This window comes from Polyodon spathula, chromosome 12 (assembly GCF_017654505.1).
Source record: "Polyodon spathula isolate WHYD16114869_AA chromosome 12, ASM1765450v1, whole genome shotgun sequence".
In the NCBI taxonomy this organism is placed as follows: domain Eukaryota; kingdom Metazoa; phylum Chordata; class Actinopteri; order Acipenseriformes; family Polyodontidae; genus Polyodon; species Polyodon spathula.
The window spans coordinates 44,805,094-44,832,912 of NC_054545.1; the positions used below are offsets into that span (position 1 = coordinate 44,805,094).

The 27,819-nt window shown below is 39.8% G+C and overlaps 2 protein-coding genes across 2 annotated transcripts; both read right to left on the reverse strand.

The window, feature by feature from the left end:
* Positions 1 to 1,262: 1,262 nt before the first annotated feature.
* Positions 1,263 to 6,923, reverse strand: LOC121324968 (keratin, type I cytoskeletal 13-like). The gene is made up of 9 exons (XM_041267221.1): positions 6,732 to 6,923; positions 6,156 to 6,386; positions 5,392 to 5,474; positions 4,731 to 4,887; positions 3,806 to 3,976; positions 3,027 to 3,152; positions 2,448 to 2,668; positions 1,937 to 1,980; positions 1,263 to 1,808 (listed from the first exon to the last, which is right to left on the reverse strand). The coding sequence occupies exons 1-9, from the start codon at positions 6,804 to 6,806 to the stop codon at positions 1,678 to 1,680; spliced, it is 1,239 nt and encodes a 412-aa protein (XP_041123155.1). The 5' UTR covers positions 6,807 to 6,923; the 3' UTR covers positions 1,263 to 1,677.
* A 1,782-nt stretch (positions 6,924 to 8,705) lies between these two features.
* Positions 8,706 to 15,131, reverse strand: LOC121324967 (keratin, type I cytoskeletal 19-like). Its single transcript, XM_041267220.1, has 8 exons — positions 14,647 to 15,131; positions 13,072 to 13,154; positions 12,646 to 12,802; positions 11,830 to 11,991; positions 11,058 to 11,183; positions 10,264 to 10,481; positions 9,239 to 9,255; positions 8,706 to 8,902 (listed from the first exon to the last, which is right to left on the reverse strand). The coding sequence occupies exons 1-8, from the start codon at positions 15,073 to 15,075 to the stop codon at positions 8,793 to 8,795; spliced, it is 1,302 nt and encodes a 433-aa protein (XP_041123154.1). The 5' UTR covers positions 15,076 to 15,131; the 3' UTR covers positions 8,706 to 8,792.
* Between the last annotated feature and the right edge of the window lie 12,688 nt (positions 15,132 to 27,819).

A 27,819-nucleotide genomic window follows, 5' to 3' on the forward strand; every position in this document is an offset into this window, starting at 1 on the left:
CCGCTCTGCCTAGTGAACGCACTCAGGTCTCCCTGAGGAAACGTTAACACAGTAACGCCTTGGGCCGCTCTGCCTAGTGAACACACTCAGGTCTCCCTGAGGAAACGTTAACACAGTAACTCCTTGGGCCGCTCTGCCTAGTGAACACACTCAGGGCTCCCTGAGGAAACGTTAACACAGTAACTCCTTGGGCCGCTCTGCCTAGTGAACACACTCAGGGCTCCCTGAGGAAACGTTAACACAGTAACTCCTTGGGCCGCTCTGCCTAGTGAACGCACTCAGGGCTCCCTGAGGAAACGTTAACACAGTAACTCCTTGGGGTGCTCTGCCTAGTGAACACACTCAGGTCTCCCTGAGGAAACGTTAACATCTGGCCGAGGCTCCGAAACTTTACTCCGTTAATGTTTTGGTCCATCTACCATCATGCTTTGGGGCTACGTTTACCACAGAACCGCATAACAATCTTGTTGTTAAGTCTGGCACACTTTTGCCATGCACATATAGTAAACAGTACGACAACAGAAGCACGTGACTTAAAACAGGTGACAAATAGCTTGACTGATTAAAATCAGTTGAAATAGCACAATACTCAAATACTGCCACCTGGTGTACAAAAAGAATACTGCTACGAGTTCATTACACTGCGTATTCCAGTCATGTTACGCAATACTGATTATCTGCATGTAAAAATAATGGATTTAAAAAAATATGGCTCTGGCGACATCTAGGGTTTATTTTTGGCCTTTACCTTTATGATGGTTTTTGTTATTGTTTTTATTTTTTTTGTTTATTTATATATTTATCTTTTTTTTTTTTAACTATTGTGGATTAGGCAGAGTTTTCAAAGCATATATGGCTGCAGATTCCAAATTGAAGTATAAATTGTCAAAAAAGAACAGAAGGAAAGCAGGATGTCACGTGGGATAATAATGCCAGTTCAGAAAATGGGTCTAAAAAAGTCTGTCTAAAGACTCATTGAAACATTTGACAAAATGTATTACTAATTTCATTTTTAGTACAGCTGCATATCTGTTTAAAGTTAACAAGCTGTCACATTGCTCCACAGGCCAGTATGAATGTGTAAAGGAATTTCTAACATGGTCTGGCATGTTTTAAAATATCCTTTATAAAAGTAGTAAACTGGTCCACACACCTGGAGGTAAACTAGAATAGCTAAAACATGCCATGTTTTAATGCATTGTGAATTTCACATTGTGGTATATGATCCCCCCCCCCCACCCTTGTTTTTAACAGTTGTCCGTGCAAAAGAAAAAAAGTCAGCTAACTTCTATGTCTATATTTCATAAATCTGACAGAACTTTATACGGTTTTATAGTGTATGTTTTATTGTTCTACGAGTTTGTTAATGAAATACTACTGTGCTAAATGCTTGTGGGTGAACAATACCAAGAAATGAAAGAAATCTTTCCGGTAACATTACAAAAACATGCTAGGGACTTTTTACAAGTGAAATTCCCCCATACTGCCTATAGAAGGAGACAAAACAATTACATTTGACATGACCAATTTAACCAAGTCTGTCATGACTGTCATTCAACTTTGCAATCCAAATTTCTTCGGTAGACATTTTTGTTGCCCGTTTCCTGCTTTTTGATATTTTGTAATTCTTTTTTTTAGTGTTATCTCTGTAATTTCGGTTATCAATCTGACACGCACTTAGATCATTTCAGAGACAAAATCTTCACTCGTCTTCTCCGACACTGTGTGTGACGACACAACCTTCCCAGCGACCACCTCTTCCACGACGGTCTTCACCTTTCTGGTGGTGGTGCCGGCGGGGTGATTTTCTGAAAAACACATCGTAGTCGAATAAAATAGAATACAACCCCCTGTCTCATTCAACCAGGAGTTCTATGTGGATCTCAGACAACATTGTGTAAATAATAATAATAATAATTTAAGTATAAACACCTACCGCTCCATGAAGTTTGGGTGATTTCCGAAGTGATGGCAAACACTCTGAAAGAAGAAGAATGTAATCATGTTTCTATCATCTAATTAAGGGTTTTAAGGTTTAATTATAACTATCTTTGCCCAACTATTTTACACCCCCCCCTCCCTATTTTCTCCCCAATTTAGAATGTCCAATTCCCTGACAAAGCTGCTCAGAAGACCTGAAGGTTCAGCAGGCGTCCTCTGATCCCACGACCGAGCCAGCTTCCTCTTCTACACCCAGGAGCTCGAGAGCGGATGTCAGCGTGCTACCGGCCTCTGGAGGTGTCTGCTCTGTGCTCACTGGGTGCCTGCAGAGCGATGGGGAGAAACAGTCCCCGCTGGTTTTGCTTCCCTAACCCACCGGAGCGAATTAAACAGCCATTTGAAACTACTTAGTTTAATTACACTGCGTTTAACAAATAAACTGTTTGCTAGGTCAAAACTCACGTGAGTTCTGGAACTGACGTACTCACCTAGATATATAATGTTACCTGCTATCCTCTCCATCCAGCAGGCGTCTGTACTCCTCAATCTCCATCTCCAGACGGGTCCTGATGTCCAGCAGCATCTTGTACTCATTGCCCTGGCGCTCCATGTCCATTCGGAGCTGCACCAGTTCAGCCTCCAGCCTGTGGATGAACGCCTGCAGCTGACTCAGCTGTGCCCCGTAGCTGCCCTCTGTCTCTGCCATAGTGACCTCCAGCACAGATTTCTAGAGCGCAAGATCAAACGACACAGCGGCATGCTATTCAACGACGTGGAATGCGCTACTGTGTGTGTGTTCTTGATAAGTAAAAAACAATGTCTGTTGTCACATCTTGTGTTGGCGATTTTACTGCACGCACTGCTATGCTCGAATATAGTTAAATTTGAAGGAATACGGTAATTAATTCAAGGACAAACGTTTCGACTAGTAGTTTTTGAAATTATTTTTTTCAAGACATTTGTATTAGAATAAGGATTCTGACGTAACTTCCTAAACAAAACAAAAAAAAATCAAAAGGGTAATCAGAATCAGATCTAATATGATTTTTAAATAATTGCGAATGCTGGATCCTGTCTGGACTCACCATGGTGTGCTGGTACTGCAGATCAATCTGCAGGCTCTTCATGGTGTGTTTCAGCTCAGAGACCTCATTCTTGCTGGGCTGAAGGCCTTCTGTTTTGTAGGTCTCTTGCTGGTACAGGGAACCAAACTGCAAAAACAAAGCCTGTTTAAGTGTACAGTAGAAAACTCTGTTAGATATATTGCATTGTGTCTCTAATTACTGTGTATTTACATAGCTACTTAGTAAATACATGTGCACGTACACATAATTACAATGTTATTATGCATTGTTACAGTGTACTTAATGCGTCCATTTTTTGCTTGATATAACACTATCCCCAGCCTTAACTCTAAATCTAACCCTAACCCTGTTCTGATATAATTGTGTATTTACATATATCATGCAAAAAGATGTGTACAATGTACACTGTAACTCTGCATAATAACATAGTAATTATGTGCAAGTACCCATAGATTTACTGTGTAACTACACAGTAATTAGACACTTATGTAAATTGTTACCACACATTTTATTGCTAACATACAAGTTTAAAAATCTAGCTTTATTCATTTTTTTTTTATATATTCATGACCCCAGTCTACTGTGTTTCTCATTGAAAAGCAGGAAAAGGTTGATGAAGAGAAGAGGGTTACATGTCCGAGATAGCCTGCTGATTGTGACGTCACCGTCACGTCTTTGTAGATGGAGGGAATTCGAGTTCCTCAGGGGTGCTTTATGAATGTCAGCCGTATGGATATTGAGAATAAGGCATGGGTAAAACTCCAAACATCGCCCCCTACCTTGCCTTTGTACCAGGCCTCCATCTCCCGGTGGTTCTTAGCAGCGATGCTCTCATACTGCGCTCTGATCTTAGCCAGGACTCTGGACAGCTCCTGCTGTGGGGCAGCGTCCACCTCCACATTGACCGCCCCGCCCCCCTGCATCTGACCATGCAAGGCCAGGAGCTCCTGCTTAGAAAGAGAAGGGAACTAGCTGATTGCAATGAACTGCTGTAGCTAATAAATCTGAAGTGATCAATCTTGATTCAGCATCAACGTCAGGAGCTCACACTAACCCTGTACCCAAACCTGGCTCTCAAAACTACCCTCGATTTTATTATTTTGATGATCAATGATCAAAAAACAAGGGCATCTGAGCAAACCAGACCACTGTTAAATAAACTGTCCCTCTGAAACAGCAACACAAACAGCCCTTTGAAAATTAAACCAACAGGCTTGTGGTGTGACCAGTTGACCAGTTGAGGGGTTGAAATTCCTGACACCTGGTCATTTCTGTAATATACCAAAAACAAGGGGAGTTCTGATGAAAACTAATGAAGAACATGAGCAGTCAAGTAGACAAACATTTCAGCTAGTACCTCATTCACTGTATCTAACCCTGCTCTATATTATAATACTTAACTTCCCAAAACACGTTCAATCAGAACAATTTTGACGTGGGTTCCCATATGACTCCGTGTTCACTGGAACAGTTTGGTACAGTTCAGGCTTTTCAACTCACACTGCAGTGCACTCTGGTACGTTTTTACCTGTTTCAGGTACCTTTCGCTTGTTTGATTTCTTTAAGAGAAGCAGGTCTACACATACCAGAATGCATTGGGATATGAGTTCCTGAGAGTTCCAGCAGATAGGCAAAAACTGATTAGTGGATTCTTTGTGTGTATTAGTGGCCCTCCAAATTTGAAGGATCAATTCTGTATCTCACCTCTTTGTGGTTCATCTGTTGGTAGACGAGTTCCTCTTTCAGTCCCTCTAGCTCCTGCTCCAGCCTCGATTTGGACAGAGCCAGCTCCCTCAGAACCTTCTGCATACCAGCAGTGTGGAACTCAAAGAAGTTCCTCACTGCCTGCTCAGCCTTGTACCTTTACAAACACAGAGAGAACACAAACACAAAACTAAGCTAACCTCCTCGTAAAGTCATTAGACCTACAAATATTATCACTGCTTCCTCCTGTTTCTTCAGCTGGTTCTTTGATTGTATGTTGTACTTCAATTTGGAATATGCACAGGGGTTAATCAGCGTCAAATGTTTTGCATCACCCTATAGACTAATATCTAATTCTGCTTCATAGAGTCGAATTAAACCTCCTGAATAATGTTAGGTTAACAGACTGAATTATATACCACTTTGTAGTTTTCCACATAACAAAAAACTGACAAAATGAGTTGCAGTTTCTTTGATTACATGATGTTAAATAAAATATCTAAATTAAGTTCATATAGTTTTTTTTTCAGTTTTTTTTTTAAGTCTCAATCCTAAAATTCTAGGTGATGCCAAACATTTGACCATAGCTGTAAAGGGTTAAACAAATCTGACAAGCACATATTTCCCTATATTTATATGTAAGAATACAAATAAAACTCACTTGAGTTTAAATTCATGGGCAGCCAGTCTTTCATTATCTATCTGCAGGGAAACCTTTTTTTTGTCCAGGGAAGCAGCACTGATCTGTCAATGAATGCATTTACAAATGGTTACTTTGTATTGATTTGTGTGAGTTTCCTTGAGCATGCATCTGTGAAGGAAACAAACAAGTCCCGATTGGGAGATCTTCGGTTACACCTGCCAGGCAGGTAAAGGTGTTGTGTGTCACACCTTGATATAATGAAAGAGTAAAATGAAGCACTTCCCCTTTAAAAATTAATTACTTCAGTAAAATAGCTGGTCATTTGAGAGTTAATGATTTTAAATTGTTTGTTTTTGTTTATTGTTACACAACATACATTTTTTATGTTTCCTAGTTCATTTTACAAAAGTATTTGCAGCTTTATATATATATATATATATATATATATATATATATATATATAATATATATATATATATATATATATATATATATATATAAAACAACAAGTCATGGAAGATGTGTCATAGTACAGTATAATATTTTTATTGCACAGTATTGTATACTATATATTGAAATATACAGACAAGAAATATACATTTAAACAAAAAAAAAACTTTTTAAATGTGTTACTACTGTATTCTGGATTAGTCCCTGCATTAGTCACCATTCCTGCTCCTATGACATTAGCTAAATTACCTTTAAACAGTATAGCTCCTTCAACATGCGATAGAGCTCACACTCCTGGTTACTCTGCAGAAGAATGCTTGCCTCCCGCTTACCCGAGCGCGCAATCCAGCGATGATGTTCTCATAGACACTCGTGTCCCGGTCGCCCTCTCCCTGTTTTTTCCCCCACTCTTCGATCTGCTTCTCCAGCTTGCTGTTGGCGCTCTCCAGGCTGCGCACCTTGTCCAGGTAAGCGGCCAGGCGCGCGTTGAGGTTCTGCATGGTCCCCTTGGAGTGGCTCATGGAAAAGCGATCTCTGAAAACGTTCATTTTAATCTGTGCAAGCTGGAGATGGTTGGGAACAGATGGGGGTAGAGAGCGAAGAGAGATGCTATTACCAAACAGCCTGTCAGCTTCTGCTACTCTGTAAATATGAGATAAAGACTCAAGGCCAAGAATGTCTTTGTGCCTAGCTGCTTAATAATGGGCTTTGTTTTATTGCTCAAACTGTGGGAAATGTAATAAATGAGTGTCCTGCAACCAAGAATAGCGGGAGAAAGCCAAGACTAGGCCAAGAATAACTGGAAAAAAACTGTACTATATGTGGATATTTTAGAGATATGATTATCTGTACGGCAACAGAGTCCATCATAGGCCCTGACACAATGTATATTAGCTTCGAACACTCACAGGCTGTAAGCTTAACAAAGCAGTGGTTAGGGATGTAAGACAAAGAGTCACTTGGGAGTCTTTTGGCATCTCCATCCTGACATGAGAGAGAGAGAGGCAATTTTCTACTGCTTGCAACCTGCTTCTTCATCTACAGGAAAGCCCATCTAGCATGCCAAAAGTGTTTGATTAGAAAGTGTGCCTCAGCCCCCATGCACACTTTTTACATGTGCAATCTGAAATTTGCAAGAGAGACAGAACACTTGGTTACAAAAATATATCTCTGTAGACAAACTAATGCCAAAACAAGCAGACCTGAGGGAGACACACAACAATATAGCCACCGAGCGATCTCAACAGCAGTGCAGCTGTGACTGAGAAAGAACTGCCCCGGTCACTCCAAACACATTAGGGATGCATGAATAGGGTTAAGATATCAGTTATCACATTCTTAAAGGCACAATACACGACTGGCAGACTTTTGCAACAAACACGGTGTTCGAAAGATTGTTCATTTTTCTTTATGCTTGAGTTCCACGTTTCATTTTAATATTTACTTTTCACTACATATTGATCACAATGTAAACTGCTGTATCGAATACCCCTGTATCTTTATTGAAGCTTGTTTGTTTAGCTTACCCTGCCTTCACTTTGAAATGAGGTTGCGTGTTCGCTTGCATTTAGATTAGCAAAGGTGATCCTTCTGCCCAAGCCGTGGTTGCTATGACGACCACAGGCGTTTTGTAGTGATTTTGACTGACAGGTCGCTGTCGGAATGTACCACTTCTTAATCTCCGCCCCTTAAACACCTGTACTTATAAAAGAAGAAATATTCCACATGACAGACAGGCAGACTTAATTCGCCGGCCCTAGAAAGCTTTTACAGTTTCTTTTGGTAGGATCTGTTATCGTTTCTATTTGCATTGTTTCATACCAGACATATTATTATTATTATTATTATTATTATTATTATTATTATTATTATTATTATTATTAAATTGCATTATCTACTAGTTTTAGTAGCCTTTTCTATCGGCTGTCCTAATTAATGACGATGCTAACCCGTTGTGTTATTTTGTCTGATTAACGTGGAGGTACCTCTATGTTATACCTTGCTACTGTTTTGCATATTAATCGCTATTGAAGCAGGTTAGTCGTTGGCTGTATTCACTATTTATCAAAGAAGAAAATCATGTCATAACTCTAATATTGTTGTTTTGACTGCTAACTTCACGACACCTAATATCAATGTACTGCTGGTGCGACTAGGCAATAAAACGCATTCTATTTGCCGTCTCTTCTCTTTGGTGTTCAGTTGTATTTAATTGTAACCAGGTTACCGAATAGTTTTTACAAGGCGTTCTGTTTCCAAAGTATTTCTTTGGGACAAATTCCCTTAACGGTAGAGTTCTTGCCTATTTTTTTGTTCCGTAATTTCTGAATCTTCGTTTTGCACATTGGCAGCATTCCACCTGTCAGTGTATTTGGCTTGCTAGTCCAGGGGTTAATGAAAAAGCCCAGATGCAGGGAGGTCCCGGGTTCTGATGTGACCCTGAGCAAGTCACTTAACCCCCTTGTGCTCTGTCCTTCGGATGAGACCTAAAACTGAGGTCCTATTGGATGTGACTCTACAGCAGCAGCTGTGATGCATAGTTCACCCCCTAGTCTCTGTAAGTCGCCTTGGATAGAAGTGTATGTTAAATGACTAGTTCATTAATATATGTGTGGATATAGCCTCAGTAAATCAGTGAAGCTGTAGACTTGGTGGCAGTTCATATAGACAAGTGTTGGGATGAGTGGACATTGACGTGCGCATGTCTGTAGCAACGAACGAGAACATTTCATTGAAACAAAAGTACAACATACACTTGCAGTTGTTTGCATCACCACTAGAGGGACCCAGGGAGCAAAGTAATTTTTACACCCCATTATAAAAAAAAATTAAAAAAACACAGACTTTGATTTTTTTTTTTTTCAAAGGCAATTATTCCTTTATTTCATTTTACTTCATTTCGAGGCATTTTTTTGGGTAACATCTTGTGATACCCAGCTGTGGATCTGCCAGGGCAAAAATGCCTTGGTCTAGATCTTCTGTTCAACTTCCTCCACGTGGGTGGACACAACCTTCCCATCAACCACCTCTTCCACAATGGTCTTCACTTTTCTGGTGGTGGTACTGGTGGAGACAGGTGCTGTAAAGAAAATAATAAATAAATAAATAGTGTGTGTGTGTGTGTGTGTGTGTGTGTGTGTGTGTGTGTGTGTGTGTGTGTGTGTGTGTGTGTGTGTGTGTGTGTGTGTGTATGTGTGTGTGTGTGTGTGTGTGTGTGTGTGTGTGTGTGTGTGTGTATGTGTGTGTGTGTCTAATTAGTATTATTACTAGTATTTTTGCTGTCAGAAATTGAGGCTTGAATATTAAACCGGCTTCCTAGGGTATTATACATAATAGTGTACATAATGAAATTGCTGTACAATGTATTTATTATATACATTAAAAGTATATCTAAAATAAGAAGATGCACACCTACCTTTTGGAACGGGGGCCCTGTAGGGAAGGAAAGACAACAAACGAAGAGTTAATCGTTTTCTGAGTTTCACAAAACAGAAAATAAGTGGCAAGTCAAGTACTGCACTGTTGTTAGCAGTAGCATTGACAGTTAAAACTTTTTCACTGGCACATCGGAGCTGTCAGGGCCCCATGCGGTGTATATAGATTCACATCTGCCTCGGAGCCAAGCAGGGCCCCATGCGATGTATACAGATTCACATCTGCCTCGGAGCCCTCAGGGCCCCATGCGGTGTATACAGATTCACATCTGCCTCGGAGCCGAGCAGGGCCCCATGCGGTGTATACAGATTCACATCTGCCTCGGAGCCGAGCAGGGCCCCATGCGGTGTATACAGATTCACATCTGCCTCGGAGCCGAGCAGGGCCCCATGCGGTGTATACAGATTCACATCTGCCTCGGAGCCAAGCAGGGCCAGGAGGGATTGGGAGGTTACTAGTTTCGTAATCACGGAAGGAGAGAAGTCAGAGGAGAGAGAGAAGTGCGTTCAATAACATACGAAGAAAAAAAAAACCCTCTGGATTTGCTATTCTCAACTCAAACACAGCCCCTCAAATATCATTTACGTGCTACTCAGCGCATCCAGGGCATGTCACGTCAGTTTGATCTGCATGGCTGTACAGTGGAAACACAACCAGCCTCTTCCTGAGCCTGGCTCGGCTGTACAGTGGAAACACAACCAGCCTCTTCCTGAGCCTGGCTCGGCTGAACAGTGGAAACACAACCAGCCTCTTCCTGAGCCTGGCTCGGCTGAACAGTGGAAAAGATGCAATAGGGGTTTATATTGAGGCATCTAAAGCTATGCACGTTCCACCGACAAGCCAAGTCAAAAAAGGCTCTGCAGGTAAAGACTTGGATCACCAGATAATAATCGCTGTTTTCAGCATTTTCCTAAAACGCGCTCTGCAGCGCACTGTCTGAGCTGCTTGGAGAGGGCGGAATGTTCACTGAACCATTGCTAGTTGCACTGAATTATCGAAGTGTACCGTTCTTCCCCGTCCAGCAGGCGCCTGTACTCCGCGATCTCCATCTCCAGCCGGCTCTTGATGTCGAGCAGGGCCTTGTAGTCGTCGCTCTGCCTCCTCATGTCCTCTCTCCCCTGGCTCAGCTCATTCTCCAGTCTGAAGATGATGGACTGCAGCTGCTTTAGCTGAGCTCCGTAACGTTGTTCCGTCTCGCTCAGCGTGCCTTCCAGTGCTTGTTTCTGTCGAGGAATTAGTCATACATTTAGCTGAACAGTTTCATGTTAAATTTGTAGTAAATGCAACCAATAATTTGTTTTGTTTTTTTTGGACAAGACTTCAAGGGAGGCTTTTTCTTATAGCCATCTCTATACAGTCTTTATTTTATGTTTAGGTAACATTTGATTTAAAAGTTTGCTTTAATTCAAGTCAAACTCTTCAACAATCTCTCGACTTTTTGTAGAAAAACAATTTGCTGTAGTTTCATTAAATAGCCACCAGGGGGCACCATCATCCTGTATTGGGTCACATCGGATTTTGGATAGTTTTTTGATTGGTCAGAGTTTGGATAGTGTCATGAAAAAGTCGATTGTGAGAAGAAAATATTCAAATAACTATGGCTAGTTTTACAGTCCCCGGTTAGTGCTAAACTTGGACAGTCTTGCCTTCAGAAAACAGCAAGACTAATATTAACCAGGGTCTGTCAAACCAGCTGTGTTTTTTGCAGTCAAACTCGGTGCCCCTGCAGTTAAACCAGTTGACCACTGGGTGGCGCCAGTCTCTGCATTCTATCAGCTAGCACGCACGCTCAATCTTACCAAACTGAGGAGGGACTGCAGCTCAATCTGCAAGCTCTGGATAGTGCGTTTCAGCTCGGAGATCTCAGTCTTGCTGGACTGCAGGGCTTCTGTGCTGGAGGACACTTGCTGGTTGAGGGCATCAAACTGAAGAAACAGAGACCAAATTGCACAGGGTTGAGAAAGCAATGCAACCCTTGTTAATTCTTCCAAGTAATTACATTTTCCTTTATTTCCCCAGAAAGGATTATCAGCGTAACAAAAAAGGGCCATTTTTTGGTATTTCCATGTTAAACTGACAACAGAAGTTTGCAATACCAGCCTGTTTTACAGGAGTCCCTGATATTTGGGTACAGTGGCATGCAAATGTATTCAAACACCTCAAGATGTGTCATTTATGTTCTTTATATGCCTACTGTACCTGAATGAAAACTGGAGGTGAGAATTTAATTTTTCGGGCCATAATCAGTGATAGAAAAACAACAGGCACTCGTGTGTGAAAATGTTTAACCACTTTGTGTTTTAATCAGGCATCTTAAACAACTGCTAAAAAGTCATTTTTTAATCACTTGCATGCATGGCCTATTAAAGTCATCAATTAAATTAAACAGTCACTAATTTGCCTATTTTGATTTCGTACGCACAACAAATCAAAACAACAAACGCAATGGGGTGTTCTAATATATATGCACACTACTGTATTTACATGATAAATTGACAAGAACGATTCACAACCGGACATGCTCCCAATCAAAGTAAAAAGCCACCTGCCACTCTGTTCCACTTTTCTCACCTTGCCCTTGTACCAGGCCTCCATCTCCTGGCGGTTCTTGTCGGCGATGCCCTCATACTGGGATCGGATCTCAGCCATGACATGCGCCAGATCGACCCCAGGGGCAGAGTCCACCTCCACATTGACATTCCCACCCATCTGAGCGCGCAGAGCATGGAGGTCCTACAGAGGGTTAAAAAAAACAACAGGAGGGGGGGGGGTTGATTCAAGCGATGAAGGGAATAGTTAACAAACTGACAGTGAGATATCATAACAGCCAATGCAGTCCCATTTCCTAAGATCCCAGAACTACTGTAACAGGTGTTAGGAAACTAATCCGATCTCCGCAAATGAGCGCTCGTAACACCCATCGCTATGTCCATTTATTGATTCCAATATTCAAAACTTACACCTCTGTATCTGAAGCATTTATCATTAGACACAACACACGTGGCACCTAGTTATGAACAGAACTCAGATAACGAGCAGTTATCTAATGTTCTGGGAGCTAGCTCAGGTGCGGAGACGGTCTGTCTTCAGGACAGGATTCAGGTAGCTTGTCTCACTCAATCTCAAGTGCCTGTCTTATGTTTCTTACCTGACTGTGTGGGTGTGCAGCTGAACGTTGCAAACTGTGCTTCCACTCTGTTTACTTGACAATATCTAAACACTATCAATGTCGTGGTGCGAGTGACAATGTTGTTTGAGACACAGAACATACCAACACAAGGTCAAATGTACCCGTTTTTCAATTCCTAGTCGCTTTTGCAATGCTTCATTCAACCTTGTATTCGTCCTGTAGGGATTACAACAACCCATCTTGTGGCTGGTACCCACCTCCTCGTGGTTCTTCTTGAGATAGACCAGCTCCTCCTTCAGCCCCTCGATCTCCATCTCCAGGGAGGATCTGGCCAGAGTCAGCTCGTCCAGGACCCTCTTCAGTCCGGCGATGTCGGCCTCGACGGACTGCCTCATTGCCAGCTCAGCCTCGTACCTGCACCCAACGAAGAGAGAAAGAGTTGGACTGGGTACCGGCTGCTATCATATTCACTAGCCTTTAACTCTTAAGTCTTGGTTCCCTGACGGTCGGTTGATAGTCATCTGAATAGCTGCCTGAATGGGTTAGTTAAGGAGATGAATGATGGAATGAATGGGTTAGTTAAGGAGATGAATGATGGAATGAATGGGTTAGTTAAGGAGATGAATGATGGAATGAATGGGTTAGTTAAGGAGATGAATGATGGAATGAATGGCACAACTCACTTCATTCTGAAGTCATCTGCAGCCAGTTTGGCGTTGTCAATCTGTAGGAGGATCTTGGCATTTTCGTGGGAAGTTGCGCTGATCTGTCAGACAAATAAAGCAAAGTTATTGCAGCACATTTCCCCTAAAAAAATCACAGGTCTTTTCTGCATATATGGGGGGGGGGGGGGGGGGGGGGGAGATAGCTTGCCAGTTAGCAGCCTGCTAAGTGCTGGCAGTGCTTTGTGAAACTGGCCCCTGGATTCTGTCGCAATGTACTTGACAAATCAGCAAATCCCCAATGAAACCTAAAAGCTCTTTAAAACAATGAGAAAGACGAGAGGTGGTTTTCAAAGCTTAGCATGTCACTTGTTGTTTGCTAATGCTTCCCAACCCTATAGCGGTTCTGCCTGCCTGTCTATGCTAACAGACAGCCGCACCCTATATCCTGCAGGCGTGGTATTAGCTTGCACCTGACATCCCGTTAGACGGGAACGAGGATATTTAAATCTCTCAAGCCACTCCTGTGCGGTCCTTGTCATGCAGTTCGTAGCTTAACAAAACCAATTTCACACTCCAATGAATGCTGCTGGTACTGTAAAGAAAGGTTACTGGAATACCTCTGTATCTCTATTGCCATTGACTTAACAGGTTTCGGCACAGGATCTAAAATTACGGCATGCAAGCTTTCCTTTAGGCAGCTTTTTATAGAGCATTGTTTTCCAAATCCTGTGTTTTCTAATAATATTTCCTCTATAGTTCTCTAAAGATTTCAGTTGGGATTCATACAGTTGTGTGCAAAAGTATTAATCAGTGTGAAAATGTTAGACCTCAGTGCTTCAATTAGGCATCTTAAACAACTTCCAAAATCAAAACTACAGAAGCAATGGGGTGTTCTAATAAATGAGCACACTGCTGTACATCTATCAAAAAACGAATGCACTGTGTTGTTTTTATGTTCTTTTTAAATACAGACGTGTAGTATTAGGATGCCGACGATAACACCCAGAGTTAACTGACATGTTTTTCATAGCGTATGCAAAGAGAGCTTTGAATACCTATGCAAAGTGAGAGGTAAGGATGACAGCTTCGGTCTGTTTGCTATTCCATGGTTTATTGCTTTTCCACTCCTTCCATTGTTTAGCACTCATCAGAAGACAGACCTTGTTCACGTGCCGCTTTGTTTAACTACCCTCAAGATAGCTTTAGCCACAAGCGCACAATATCCCTTGCCCTTTAAGCTTTCCTGTCTCCTTTGTCATTCTAGAAGCAGAATCATTATGCTCCGGTATCTTGCAGCAGTAGGAGGTTATGAATACCGCCCACAAGCCAAAAACTTACATTTAAAAAGATACATTGTTCAAAGTATGTGTGTTTTTCTCCTTTTCACGTGTCACAAGCAGTACCATAAGCAATGTTTACATTTTTACTAAATTGTAATGTTATACAAAAACTATATTCAAAGATTAAAGAATTATGGGGCACAATGTATTTTCAAAGCATTTACTACAATCTTTAACTATTTAATAGGTAAAACACCTGTACAACCCCCTGAAAGCTTGCTTTAAGAGACAGCTCCATCTCTTCTCCTTTTACCTGTGCACGCAGTTCAGCAATGGTGTTCTCGTAGCCACTGTAGTCGCGGACAACCGGCCCCTTCTTCTCGTACCACTCACGGATCTGCTTCTCCAGGGTGGCATTGGAGGCCTCCAGGGTGCGCACCTTCTCCAGGTAGGCGGCCAGGCGGTCGTTGAGGTTTATCATGGTCTGCTTGCCGTTGGAGGCCACAGAGTTGTCACTGCTGAAGGAAAAGCCGTCTGCTCCACCTGCGCTGGAAAGGGGCATGGAGTAGCTGGCACTGGAGATGCGGGTGCCTTGACCCCCAGCACCCCCGTAGATGCTCAGGGCCCTACGGGGGGTTGTGCTAGAATAGAGCCGGGACGAGCTCATCAGAGTTGCAGAAGGCATGTTGGGCAGACCATCTGAGGAACTGGTGCTGAAACTACGAGTGGAGTAGCGTGACATCGTGCCTTTTCACTTGCTTGGCAGGTTCTGTCCGAGAGAGCTAGTACGTGTCATGGCAATAGCCCTGATATATAAGTCCTAGTGGGTGTATCTCCTGCAGCCCACTGTTTGCGATTGGTCCAGGTCAGCTTATTTCCTATTGGGCAGACTGGGCTTGAAAACATATGATGCATGGGTGGAGTTGTATGGCTTCATTGCAATAGCTCTGTGTCTCTTATCAGAGTTCTTGTTAGCCTGATAGGTGATACAAGAATAGATAGGCACGTGTCACCATAACAGTGCAGGTGTTGCAAAAATAAATACTTCATGTAAACTTGGACATGTTTACTTAGAAACTTCACACTTCACACGTGGTTATTGACAGTTTGCTCAAAAGTATTTTCTAGTGCACATATCAAAAAGCAAAAGCTTAAAATATTTAAAAGCACACCTGCCAATGTTTAGAGCAAATCTGATGGCCGTTTAATACATACCTGTGACGGATCCCTAAAACAATGCTTAGAACAGCCTCAATATTACAAAACATTAGCATTGTATAAGCTGTACAACTATTATTTGAAATGCTTGCACAGGCAGTACTAACATACAGCTATGGCCAAGAGTTTTACATCACCCTAGAGAATTCTATCTAATTTTGCCTCATGAAGTCGAATGAAACCTGCTGAATAATGTCACGTTAAAATATTGAATTACACACTGCCTCATAGTTTTCCAAAATTTCGAAATCTAACACAAAATACTGTACTACTAATAGGGTTTCCAGTAGATCTCATTTTGTAGTTTCTTTGATTACAGAATGTTAAATAAAAGAGCTAAATCATGTTCATATAGTTTTAATAATGTCTCAACCCTAAAATTATAGGTGATGCTAAACTTTTGGCCTGTTTTGACAGTTTGACAAGTTTAGGTGTGATACAATGCTATACTCTTGCTCATTTCCAGGTGACCCCACAATTCATTGGCATTCCATCCTCTTTAAAGCTGAAAGCTATACTTTAGACCTAACCCTTCAAGCAAGGCTGAAACAAAGAATGAAAAAGGGTTAGCTCTTAAGCATGATGGTAAATCGAGGCTGGCATTAAAATTTCAGTCCCAGGCACCGTGAAATGACTGCACTTTTAACTTAATAAGCAATTAATGCAATTTCATGTGCCTTTCCTTTGCTTGCGTTTAAAAATCCCCCATCCCCAACAAAAGCTCCAGTATTTACATTGCCGTTTTAGTTTAGATATATAAAAGGTTTTCTGTCTTATAAAATCTATTAGAACAGGTGGCTCTGCACGCTTGTGTAAGAGGTGTATTGAAGCCTGGTATTTCATGCAGTTATGAACATGCCCCCAGCTCTATTCATTATATATTGATGATACAGTTATGAACATGCTCCCAGCTCTATTCATTATATATTGATGATGCAGTTATGAACATGCCCCCAGCTCTATTCATTATATATTGATGATGCAGTTATGAACATGCCCCCAGCTCTATTCATTATATATTGATGATACAGTTATGAACATGCCCCCAGGTCTATTCATTATATATTGATGATGCAGTTATGAACATGCTCCCAGCTCTATTCATTATATATTGATGATACAGTTATGAACATGCCCCCAGCTCTATTCATTATATATTGATGATACAGTTATGAACATGCCCCCAGCTCTATTCATTATATATTGATGATACAGTTATGAACATGCCCCCAGCTCTATTCATTATATATTGATGATACAGTTATGAACATGCCCCCAGCTCTATTCATTATATATTGATGATACAGTTATGAACATGCCCCCAGCTCTATTCATTATATATTGATGATACAGTTATGAACATGCCCCCAGCTCTATTCATTATATATTGATGATACAGTTATGAACATGCCCCCAGCTCTATTCATTATATATTGATGATACAGTTATGAACATGCCCCCAGCTCTATTCATTATATATTGATGATACAGTTATGAACATGCCCCCAGATCTATTCATTATATATTGATGATGCAGTTATGAACATGCTCCCAGCTCTATTCATTATATATTGATGATACAGTTATGAACATGCCCCCAGCTCTATTCATTATATATTGATGATACAGTTATGAACATGCCCCCAGCTCTATTCATTATATATTGATGATGCAGTTATGAACATGCCCCCAGCTCTATTCATTATATATTGATGATGCAGTTATGAGCATGCCCCCAGCTCTATTACGTTAATAATTGTTACGAAAATTGCAAACCAATAGAATTGTCAAACAAGAAAAAAAACATTATTATTATTATTATTAAATACATTCGTAGCGGATGCAGGTCTCGAACAATGATAATCTGGCATTAGTATTGATATACAATTATAATGTTATTATTCATCTGTACAATAACATTGGATGTTAACCTCAATTTTAGTTATTAGACACACAAACAGTTCCTTTTTTAATTGACTGGAAAAAATTAACCTGACCCTCTAAATGGGTAACTCCGTCTACAGAGAAAATGTCCTGGAGGACCTTTTGTTTATTATTAACATTGCATCTATATATATATATATATATATATATATATATATATATATATATATATATATATATATATATAATGTACAAACAAAAAAGTCATGTGATTCCAAAGATCACTGGAGAACATCTATGCAATAATACATTTACACCTTTAGACAAAACAGAAGACAGAAATTGCTTATAACAAAACTAATCTAGTTATAAAACACAAACAGGACTGCTGCAATATAAGTCAGTATGTGTTTGTCTGAATATAAGTCAATATGTATTTGTCTCAATATAAGTCAATATGTATTTGTCTCAATATAAGTCAATATGTATTTGTCTCATGGCCTCTGCTTGTTTTAAAGGCGTAGTTAACCAAAGCATTTAAAAAAACAGCCTCTCAGCTGATGTCAGATTATTGTGTCAAAGACCTTGCCTAGCTTCCTAACCTTTTGCATGATCATAAACTGCTGAAAATGTGATTGTGAATTACTTCCCTTATAAACGTTTCTCATACTAAAAGCAAAAGCATAGCAAAAGAATGCTAAAGCATGGCTCAGCAGAGGTGTGGTAAAGCTGTTAATAAGCATGGCAAACCAGGGTAACTTTGGGAAATGCACGGTAGAACCATGGTCAAATAACATGGGCAAATACAGTGGTAAGCTTTTCTAAGGGATGAATATGAAATCTGTTGATGGTGCCTTGCTTAGCTTTGAGAATTAGACATAAGAGAAAGTCTCTAAAGCTAAAATATCACCAGCAAAACAACAGGTTACTTGTGAGAACTCTGCTAAAGTGGTAAAAGGTAGGGAAACGTTCCCTTAAGTCTAACAAATATTTGATACCAATATTGCTACTACAGCCAGCACAAATTTGCTCATCATTAGACTGTCAAAACAAATGCAAAATGAGCCTCTCTGTGTATCTAATGGGGAAAAAAAATCCACAAATGTATTATAAAACTAGGAAGAAGAAATAACAGCAAGAATGAATGGATTGACTAATAAGGGCTGTATATGGTATGAGTTTGATGGTAATAAACAGTCAATGGATACGTCAAATAGAGAAGCTGTAACCCTTTAGATATGTCAAAATAATGGTTGAACTCTGAGAGAGAGAGAGAGAGAGAGGGGGGAGGGAGAGAGACAGAGACAGAGACAGAGAGAGAGAATATACAGACAGAAGCTGGTTTGTTTTAGCATTAAACACACAAACACAGGGCGTCGTGGCTGCTTTTATCCAATGAGAGATGAATCATGTGGCCTGTGCTTTTAATGCCTTTGTTTAAAGACTAATAGCTGAAGCATGGGGAGTGACTTTTCAAACAGGTTGGTCAAGAACTGGCCTGCACTATGTCCTTTCTTCTGTCTCGCAAGTCAGCTGCCTTTGTGTTCCTCAGCTCCTAAATATAACGTGGGCATTGTTCCCCGTTTCAATTCTGTGCAAGGAGGGTAGTGGCTGTCGACAGCTGTCAATGTGTCTGTAACATTAGAAAGTTTTAGAGAGATCAAAGGTCCTATTATTTGCATTAAAAAATACGTCATCTGCTGAAACAGCTTTCAAATTGTCATTTAACAGACGCTTTCATCCAAAGCAACTTACAGAGACCCGTGGGGGTGAACTATGCATCACAACTGCTGCTGCAGAGTGTCTTCCAACAGGACCTTGGTTGTTTTATGTCTCATCTGAAGGACAGAGCACAAGGTGGTTATATAACTGACTCACATGGTGAGTCAGTGACTGAGCTGGGATTGAACCTGGAACATCATGCTCACAAGCCTCTTTCATTAACCACTGGACCGCCAAGCCTCTGCTAATGATACACTATTGCAAAGCCACAAATCTGTTTTGCTTGCATGCTGTATATAAAATGTATTATATAATGAAGAAGTCATTGATAAACTGAAAACTCCCTATTTTAATAATTAGCTACAACATTTCTGCCTTCTTCAGACAGCATGATAGAAACACCTGGGTCGACTGATGTTAAGTTTGAAAGGTTGAAAGCTGCACAGTGACTTAAACTTACATGAAACGATCATATACTATATTTTGCCTAATATAAGCAAATAGGAGTTTTATTAAGGTTTTAAAATAACAAGCAAAAATTGACTTTTGCACCACTATCAAGCACTCAATACAAACAGTTAATAATAATAATAATCTGAGTATGAACAACAACATTGACTCATATCTTCATATGGACAACTTTTATCAAAGGTCAGGGACTGTGGGGTCACAGATATGAAATATTGCAAAAGACAATCATTTGGGTGTTTCCATCCCTACATTTTTTGTTATGTGATTTTGTCAAGACGGAAAATGGATGGCCCATACACAGTATCTGTCTCGCAAAAGTCAGTAAGCACATTCTTGTGAAAGCATCCTCTTAGTGAAACGTGTGGGTAATTAGAAGGTACTCGAAAACAGATACTTCAGAGCTTTGCTCTTGAGGGAACATGAAGCTGCTTTGTGGCTTGGAACTTGGTTTCAGGAGACTGGGTTTCAGGCCACTGCACAGCACACCAGGGGAGACTTGGGGTTTGATACAGCCACCTCAGACTAGGTCTCCTGGAACCAGGGTTCAAGCCACTGTTAGTGAAAAATGGGCTTTGTGTTTCTTCACCTTTAAGAATAATGCGTACAAAAAATTCCATATTTTAATGATACTTGTGAAAACATTGTTGCTTGTTAAAAAAAACCCCAATGCTTTCCGTGTTTAACGTATAGAGCTCTGAGTTGCTGGCTAACTCTGTGTTTATTTTTCAGAAAACCATGGCAACCTGCAAACATACTGTACTTGAGCAGCTGTAGGTTCGGTCTATTACTTTTTTATTAGCTGCTTGTTGGGGTTCAAAGTGCAGTCATTTCACAGTGCCTGGGACTGGCATTTTAATGACAGCCTCGATTTACTGTCTTACTTTACTGTTAAGCCTTTTTCATTCTTTGTGATAGCCTTGCTCGAAGTGTAGCTTTGCGCTTTAAAGTGATCTGGCACATAAAACTAATAACAGTACCTGCACCTTTAAAGGGCTTTATTGTGGCTCCAGTAAGTGTTGTGTGTCAAAAGAAAACTTAGAAGAGAAAAACAAAGCGAGTCCTGATTGTGGGGTCACCTGGAAATGAGCAGGTGTATAACATTGTATCACACCTGAACTTGTCAAAACAGATGTACAGCTGTGGCCAGAAGCTTAGAATCACCTAGAATTTTAGGATTGAGACATTATTAAAACTACATGTTTAGATATTTTATTTAACATCATGTAACCAAAGAAACTACAAAATGATAATACAAAAAAGGTCTACCAGAAGCCATTAATTGTAGTACAGTAGTATCTAATGTTAGATTTTGAAACGTCAATTTTTTTTTCAATTTGTTGTCAGTTTTGTCGGCAAGCATATGGAAAGACCACAAATATGTTAAAGTAACATTATTCAGCAGGGTTCATTCGACTTTGTGTGTCAAATGTGTTTATTTTCGGCCATAGCTGTATATTGCAAGGTTGTGTAATAGGAGTCACAACAGTACCTAATGTACTTTACAATAGTATACACTGTAGGGTTATATTTTAGTAAAGACTATAGAAACTATTATGCAATCATACTTTTGTACAGAGTACTATAGTATTAGTGTAGTATTGCTTATTCCAACACACCACAGGATACTACAGTACATATGATAATATTCTACAATAAGTATTACCAGATTTCCAGGGTGAAGCTGTAGCAACTCTAAAGCAGTGAAAGTAAGTACACTGTAGCAGTGAAAGTAAGTATACTGTAGCAGTGAAAGTAAGTATACTGTAGCGAACCTCAGTTCCCGCAGGCAGGCGCATCACACAGGCGCAAGGCAATCCACACACAGGCGGAGGGCGGGCGTGAACCCGGGACCTCTCACACTAAAGCATAGCGCCGGTACTGCAAGGAGCGTGTATCTGGATAATGTCTTTGTATGTGATTACGTCACCTAACAGCCCTGCTGCCGCCTTCCCCTGTGCACGCTACAATATAATAACACAATCATCATTAAAAAAATGCACATTGGTCCAGGGAGTTAAACAGAATATGAATTATTAATCGTGCAATCAGAACTGTTAAACCACTGATCCATACGTTTCTTCATTTTAGTTTTGTGTATAATAAATTACTGTGCTGTCAACTTGCTGAGCACACTGCTAGAGTTTTGTACTTATAAACAATGCAAATACAAAATAGCAACTGGGACCGGGATACAAAATGAAGGCTGAAAACTGGTGCAATCCCAGTTTTCCCGCAGTGTCTGATAACCGTGATAACAATTACTAAAATAATTACAATAATCTACAGTATTCTACAAGTCAGGTAGCCAGCCAACCCACCTTTAAGGGGATATACGAATAGAAACGTTCTGGAATGTGACCTTTTCTCACACTAGACCAAGCATGAACCCTAACCAGAAATGAGATTAAGTGCAAACAAACTAAAAACCAGCTAGTGTGGCATTACTGAGATTGGGGAGATTAGATGAAGAACTTTGAGCCCTGTGTTTTTACGCTGTCATTACTTTTGTTGAATTCTGAAGTCCTTATTGCAAAACGAGCTGAACGCCATACCCTGAGATCACAAATAGGAGACAAGAGAATCTAAAATGCTTGTTACAATGTGGAGGTTTCAGAAACAAGAGCAGATGTCTGGCAAAAGCTTTTTTGAAGTCGGAACTGCACAGGTCCTTAAAATACAGTTGCAACTGGACCCAAGATGGCTCTGTTGCCTATTGCCTTAAGATTCCAGAACAATTGTACTGGCACTATGACCTTTACCTTCTGTTGGCCTCGCCTACTCTATGGTAACATGCAGGGGCAGGTTAAGACAAAGGGGTTTAGCCCTTTGGTGAGTCAACTATTGAAAACTTTCAAAACTTCCTGTTACTATCAAGGAGTTTGCTATAGTCTCTGATGCAATTCCTAGAGGAAATTCTTTAGTTTGAAGAATGTTTTTTTTTTTGTTTTTTTTTTTAATACAGGCTTTTTTTTTTTATTTTCAAACATATTTGGGTGATGTACACACTGTGCATCATAAATGTGCCAAAAAGCACATGCAAGCGCTGTGTAGTGGTGCTGCAGTTCCTTCTGCACGTTCTTACTGGAGCTCAATATTTGGTTATCTAGATTGGAAGAAAATTTGGAAGAACCTGCATAGTTATTAAACCTAAGATTAAAGAAGTATAACATTGTTCATAGGATCTACCTTACAAAAAGTGTCTTGGCTAGGGTTAACATTGACTTAAATTACATCTGTGTATTCTGTAACACTGAAAGAGAAACTGTGCTTCATCTGTTTTTATCAATGTGTTTATATTCACAAAGTATATGCTACGAAGCACTCTTTACTGAGAGGTTTTGGTAAGAGTTTTATTTTTCAAAGGCGCATGACATGAACCAGGAGAGTATATAATGCCATTCGTCTTTTGATAAATTAAAATATAAACCAAACTTTGCCTTATTTAAAAAAAAAAAAAAAAGAAGTGAGGAAATTACATGAACACCATCAAGATGCTTAAAATTTTTTTTAAAAAAAGCAACAACAACAAAAAACAAAATCCAATTACTAGTGGTACCCTTTATAAAAGTTTCCCATAGAAAAAGCATGGCAAAGTGGAATAAAGCACAGCAACAGCATGGTCAAGCATAGGGAAGCATTGTGAAGCACAGAGAGGTCTGGTAAAGCATAGGGAAGCATTGTGAAGCACAGAGAGGTCTGGTAAAGCATAGGGAAGCATTGTGAAGCACAGAGAGGTCTGGTAAAGCATAGGGAAGCATTGTGAAGCACAGAGAGGTCTGGTAAAGCATAGGGAAGCATTGTGAAGCACAGAGAGGTCTGGTAAAGCATAGGGAAGCATTGTAAAGCACAGAGGGGTCTGGTAAAGCATAGGGAAGCATTGTGAAGCACAGAGAGGTCTGGTAAAGCATAGGGAAGCATTGTAAAGCACAGAGAGATCTGGTAAAGCATAGGGAAGCATTGTGAAGCACAGAGAGGTCTGGTAAAGCACAGGGAAGCATTGTAAAGCACAGAGAGGTATGGTAAAGCATGGGAAGCATTGTAAAGCCAGAGAGGTCTGGTAAAGCATATTAATAAACATGGCAAACCAGGGTAAATTATGGTTACTACATGGTATTACCATGGAAAAAGTATGGCAAAAGTGCAAAACTACTGTGCAAAAATACCATGGTAAACATGTGGCATTGCCTTGGTATTTTCGTTGATATATAGAAATTATATTCTCAGGTATTAGATTAATCTTGCCATGTATGCTATTGTTCTGTTTTGTTGAGCAAAAAAAAAAAAAAAAAAAAAAAAAAACTTTTCTGTCCTGAATTATTTGTTGTGGCGTTGAAGAAGGAATTTTTTATTGAGCATATGCATGAGAACAGAACCAACACAAATATTTGTTTCACATACAGTTATCCACTACCTCAGAGGTTCTAACGTGATCCCTGACGACGTATGGTAACATGTCAGCGTTGTTAATACGCGCCGCTAAGAGAGGGCAGGACCTGCCAGGACTGTAAGGGTTAAAGGTCAACGGGCCTTTTAATTCACAAATCCGAGACCATGGACAAATAACAAGGTCAACGCCAGCTTTAGACAGCCGTTGGGCAAAATTAATAAAAATAAACAAAAAAAAACTAAAAGGGCCGCAGCAAACCTCTGAACAATTAAAAAGAAATTGCAAACGCCATTAGAAAGTTTAAAGACTATTTGATTGTGCATAGCCTTGTAACGATTCAGTAAATAAATGACACTGCTCAAGGTCTCTCAGGTGTTAAGCAAAGCTGGTATCTGGTTCAACCGGCCTAGCTCCTGTTTTGGGTGTGGTCATGGTCGTGTTTGTGCTGAAAACTGTGCTGCAATGTAAACAAAGCACTGCTCAGGTCCAATAAAGGGAGTTCACTGCACACACAAAAAACACCTTTGTTTCGAATACAGAAAACAACAGTAGCTGTAAAACAATATTGCCCTATCCTGTCATGCTAAAAAATAAACGCAGAAATTCAAGGACATCCATAACTTTGAACTCTAAGGTAAAACTATATTTATAAGTAGACAAACGTTTTACCTAGTGCCTTCTTCAGTGTATTGATGATTTTTGATTAAGTAGAACACTGTAGTTTTACCTCAGAATTCAATGACAATTTTTTTTTTCTTTTTTTTTTTTTATTGAGAACATAGTCCTTACAGAATGTTGTTTGTTTCCTGTGATGGTACACTACACCTTATATAATTCAGTGACAATCATTTTGGCTATTAGTCTTTAAACATTTCCTTGGAACAAGCTGTAGATTTGTCAAAATTTTGGATAACATCTCATTTCGGGGACAGGTTGCAAACGCAGAATTTAGAATCTGTAGAACGCTGCCACTTGTACAATCACATGAATTTTATTGCATTTTATTTTTATATAGTATTTATGTACCAGGCTTGCCATACCTCTTAGTACATGAGCAGCACATATCTCTGCTTTAACGACCCTTCCATAGACAGCTCTGACCAAACGTTTTGCATCGTCACCCTATAGAATGAACACGTTTTGCTTCATAAAGTCGAATGAAACCTGCTGCATAATGTTACGTTAGTTTTCCAAATATTTAACTTAAATGTGACATTTCGAAATCTAACGTGAAATACTACTGTACCACTATTATGGCCTCCGGTAGACTTTCGCGAGTCATTTTGTAGTTTCTTTGATTATAGGGTGCTTAACTAAATTGTGCTCCTATAGTTTTAAATCGTGTTTCAGTCCTACAATTCTATGCAATGCAAAACTTTTGCCCATAGCTGTTTTTTGCGTTGGTATTCTGTCACCTGTGTATCAGAACTATACATTTCAGGCTGGAGCTTTATGTTGCTTTGACCATAAAGTCTGCAAACAACTAACCTCGGGACCACTTTCTCAGACATAGCCCCACTTTCTCAGACATAGCCTCTGTTGTAAATTCACTTGGAAGTTGCCATTGCTCTGGTACATGCTGCCCTCTTCTGGGGACAATGTGATACTACAAGCTTCAAGATTCCGTTGTAGAACACCACCACGCGACATAGACAAATAGGCTAACAGATACCCTGCAAGCACTCCCACGTTTTACCGGGGCGTCACGGTGTATTATAAATCATCAAAGTTATAACGAGGGCAGCGATACATCGAGAAACACACAGACAAAACGGATATGGTAACTGTAATAAGTAAATGCATTTTATTGTTTACAATACAGTTTAGAAAACGGGCAATCACTGTATGGCACACGGCAAAGGGTAAAGATAATGTGTATACATACTGCACCTGGATCGGTATTCCAGCGGAAATGAGCTACTTTAAAAAAACACAGCCGCGGAAAATATTAAAGAGTCGCGGGTTTATAATGTAATTAGATTGGTGGTATAACTTTAAAAGATTGAACTGTTTTATATATATATATATCTGTTGGAGGTCAATTAAATAATTAAAGGTCTGGTTGGAGCAAAGTCCTACAATGGAATGGATTGGAAGAGCCAAGGTTGCCTAGTCCTGATTTGAAGGGATACGCTGGTCATATTTTAGTGTTTCCAAAAATTAACAAAAACAATCTTTAATACAGGGGTCTCCAGCCCTGGTCCTGGAGGGCTATGGGGTCTTCTGGTCTTCGTTTCAACCGAGCTCTCAGTTAATCAATTGAACCAATTAGTGGCTTAATTAGTCAAGATTAACAGGTGTGCCAACTCTTTAGCTATTGATGACACCTACGAAACCTGAGGATTTGGGACTCTCCAGGACCAGGGCTGGAGACCCCTAGTTTAATACAATATAAACCACGAATTATAAAAAAAGCAAAGCCACAAGGGAGTAAGAGCACTGGGTAAATACTTAGTGTGGTCACTGGATAGATAGAGGTTCTGTGGGAAACGTCATCTGTTAGGTTTGTGTTTGTTTGCTGGGTAAGCTGTTTATTCATTACTTCAGACAGGGACCAGAAGATACAGGGTTTAGTTAGTGCTCTAACTGCCAGCTAGATTTATTTTGTTTGTTTTGGTTTGTTAGCGGTTGTTTCCACCTGCGGTGTGAGGATAACAAAGCAACACGCTTGTATAAAAACTACAAATCCAGACTCCAGCCTGATTATTTACACTGCACCCCAGCCTCACTATCACTTTGAAAATAAGTTAACTAATAATAACACAGTCATCATTTCAAAGTTACACATTGATAGAGATACGCCCAATGTTCAAGTTTTAAATGAGGATTGTGTTATTAAATACCTATTTTAATTGCTTCAAGTTGCTACAGCTTCACTCTGGTAACCCGAGTCAGGACCTTGCAGGGAAAGGCACAGGTTGATGGACCATTCTGTACATGACAAAAGAACAATTAAGAGTGATACACTTTGCTCAGCATTCCTTGGCATCTTTGTAATGGGAACTGTTTCTCTGGTCTTCAGCCAGATGCAGTTTTGATGACAACACCCAACAAATAACCTAAAGTAACAGGTCCTGACAGCTGTATTAATAACACAGACTAAACAGTGATCTGAAACACACACGGGTAGACAGTATGAGAAGCTGCATTATTGTTTTAGAGTATCTCAGCTTATATTAGACATTCTAAACTATTACCCAACATTTCAAAAATAGTTTGGAAGCATTGACATACTTCAGAAACAATGGAAACCAAAATATTTTAGCTGACATTTTTGGTAACAGATCATAGACAAAGAAAAGGACGTTGAACCCTATAAGAGTGCGTGTAAAGTATGCAAATACATCTGCAAAGATAAAAGTGAAATCGCAAATAGAGAAAATACATCTTCAGTCTTAAGAAAAGCCGTCATGCAAAACTAGCAGCCTTGTTTAAGGAGGTATATTTTGACAAAAAAGAAAGAAAATAAAAATGTAGGCGAGACCGGTACAGCATTAAATAAAATAACAGATTCACCGATCAAGCATGAGAAATAAACAAGCAAATGAACCAATAGGTCAAGACTTACAACAAATGAACAGAACATGAATGACCTGCAATTTGTAGTTTTAGAAGAAATACAAAGAAATAAATGTACACCACAGTGTTCTTATTATTTCTTTTTCTTTACGGCGTTTTGGACACCACTATATATATATATATATATATATATATTATATATACTATATATATATATATATATATAAACTACATATTTTAGGGCTCTGATCACAATGTGTTTTTTTTTTTCTTAAAGTTAGTTTT